The sequence below is a fragment of the Camelina sativa genome, chromosome 10 (assembly GCF_000633955.1).
Source record: "Camelina sativa cultivar DH55 chromosome 10, Cs, whole genome shotgun sequence".
In the NCBI taxonomy this organism is placed as follows: Eukaryota; Viridiplantae; Streptophyta; class Magnoliopsida; order Brassicales; family Brassicaceae; genus Camelina; species Camelina sativa.
In genome coordinates this window covers 16,243,872-16,245,781 of record NC_025694.1, presented here as the reverse complement: position 1 = coordinate 16,245,781, position 1,910 = coordinate 16,243,872, and the positions used below count along the sequence as shown (strand labels likewise).

Below are 1,910 nucleotides of genomic sequence, written 5' to 3'. Positions count from 1 at the left end.
ATGGGTTTGTTTTACTTTTGATCAGAGAAAATTAGGGTATCAAAAAGCTCAAGATTTGTTGTCACGGTTTGTGTTCATGTTTATCTCTTGAAAAAAACTGTTAAGGAAAAATAAAAGCCACTTAACCGTTGTGTGTTCTACGTTTAGAAAAAGAAGAAAAAGAAAAAAGGTTAATTGTGGTGGTGGTGGTTAGTGTTGCTATTTTTGAGGAATACGTCACTTTTGTTTTTAATTTGGTTATTTTTAGGCGTTACCAAACTTCCGACACAACAGCACATTCCCCACCAATTCTCTCTATGGTATTGTTTGTTTTTGATAAACTTTCACATGACTTCTTCTCATAAAATTTTTGATATTTTGAAACAAGATGAAGACAATATATAAATGAAAGAAAAAAACTACAATTGCTGAATCCTTGGGTTGATAAATGTTGATTTTTTTACTATTTAGTGAGCAAAAACAAACACATGCATGCATGATTCTGAAACTTGTTTGTTTACATGAGAAGTAAATTATTATTGACTTTTTATGTTATTCTGTATTATGCGGGTAATTACACTCACTAATTACAGGTAAAGCAATATGAATCCTTAATATATATATCTTCTGTTCTTCTATAAGATGTTGTTCCAGTTTTGCAACTTTGGAGTTATTTATATTAAATTACTTATCAAATCACAATCCTTAAACTCTTTATCCTCACCAAAAAAAAACCTTAAACTCTTCATCCTCACCTAAAAAAACCTTAAACTCTTCAATGGCTGAGATAAACAACCCTACATTTGATTTTTTAACTGTTCCCTCGCCAATTGACTTGAGTTACTTTCACTATCCTATTCCAATAATTTGGTGATAATTTCAAATTAATACCCTATTAATTGGAGAGAGAGGTGGTTAACATTTCTTAAGTACGAGACAAACCCGAGAACAAATCAGCACAGACAAAACAAACATCTTTTGAGTTTTGTACACTATAACCCCCCCCCAAAAAAACCTCAAGACTCCCAATTGTGCAAAACAAAGATACCCAAAATTCAAAATGGGAGAAGTGGGGGTCTCTTAAACTTTAGCTTCTGCACAATTCCTTTCCTTCTGCACAATTCCTTTCATGTCCACCAACTAGCAAACAAACAAACAAACAAAAGCAAAGCATTCAATCTCAGCCTGATTACAATATGCAAGAGAAACCGATAAATTATCGAATTCAAATGAACATGATATGACCAACATCAAGACCACATCTTTGGTTTTCTCAATGCAGCATATAGACCAAAAATGAAATCAGACACCAAGTTGCAGCATTTCTCTCACAATCCATACAATGTGCAACACGACTATGCAAGAAAGCAAACCTATACAAGACCCATTTGCAATGTTTCTTGCTGATGCTTTTCTCAAAGTTTAACAAGAATGATACTAAAGGCTTATTAACCATTATTAACTTAGTTTTACCTGGAAAAATATGGCTAGGATCCACCCATTTAACAAGGAGATTTTTAATTAGAAATGGCAAGCTTGGCAGTCCAATCATCAGCTACTCCATAATCAAGGCTGAGCTCAGTCATGGGAGGGATGTTCTCTGCAGCGAAGAGCATGACTCTAGGGAACATCAGACTGTTGTGATCATGGAGTACTAACTGGACAATGACATTTGGATCAGTACTGTGGCTTATGTAACAAGCAACATTCCTCATCTTGGACACATCCATGGCGAAATCAACAGGAGGTATCTGAGGATAAGAAGGCTGCTGGTAACCAGCGAGGACCTGAGACAAATCTCCCCATTCTTCCCATCTTGCAGAGGAAAACCGAGCAGGATATACCAATGTATCACCGTTCATGGTCATAATGTTGGCTTGTTCCCTTGTCAAAGCAACCCCAGCATACTCACAAATAAAAGCACCAGCATG

General features: G+C 35.6%; 1 protein-coding gene across 4 annotated transcripts in view; it reads right to left on the bottom strand.

The window, feature by feature from the left end:
- Window positions 892-1,910, bottom strand: part of LOC104719111 (histone-lysine N-methyltransferase family member SUVH9) — a 3,748-nt gene continuing 2,729 nt past the window's right edge. For 2 of the 4 annotated variants that reach the window (XM_010436956.1, XM_010436955.2), the window contains 2 exons: window positions 1,453-1,903; window positions 892-1,119 (listed from right to left, as the gene is read on the bottom strand). In XM_010436956.1, the coding sequence (XP_010435258.1) occupies window positions 1,497-1,903 (407 nt within the window). In that variant the 3' untranslated portion in view covers window positions 892-1,119; window positions 1,453-1,496. The remainder of the gene's footprint in view (window positions 1,120-1,452; window positions 1,904-1,910) is intronic. The other 2 variants (XM_019230470.1, XM_010436957.2) reach the window with 2 other exon arrangements.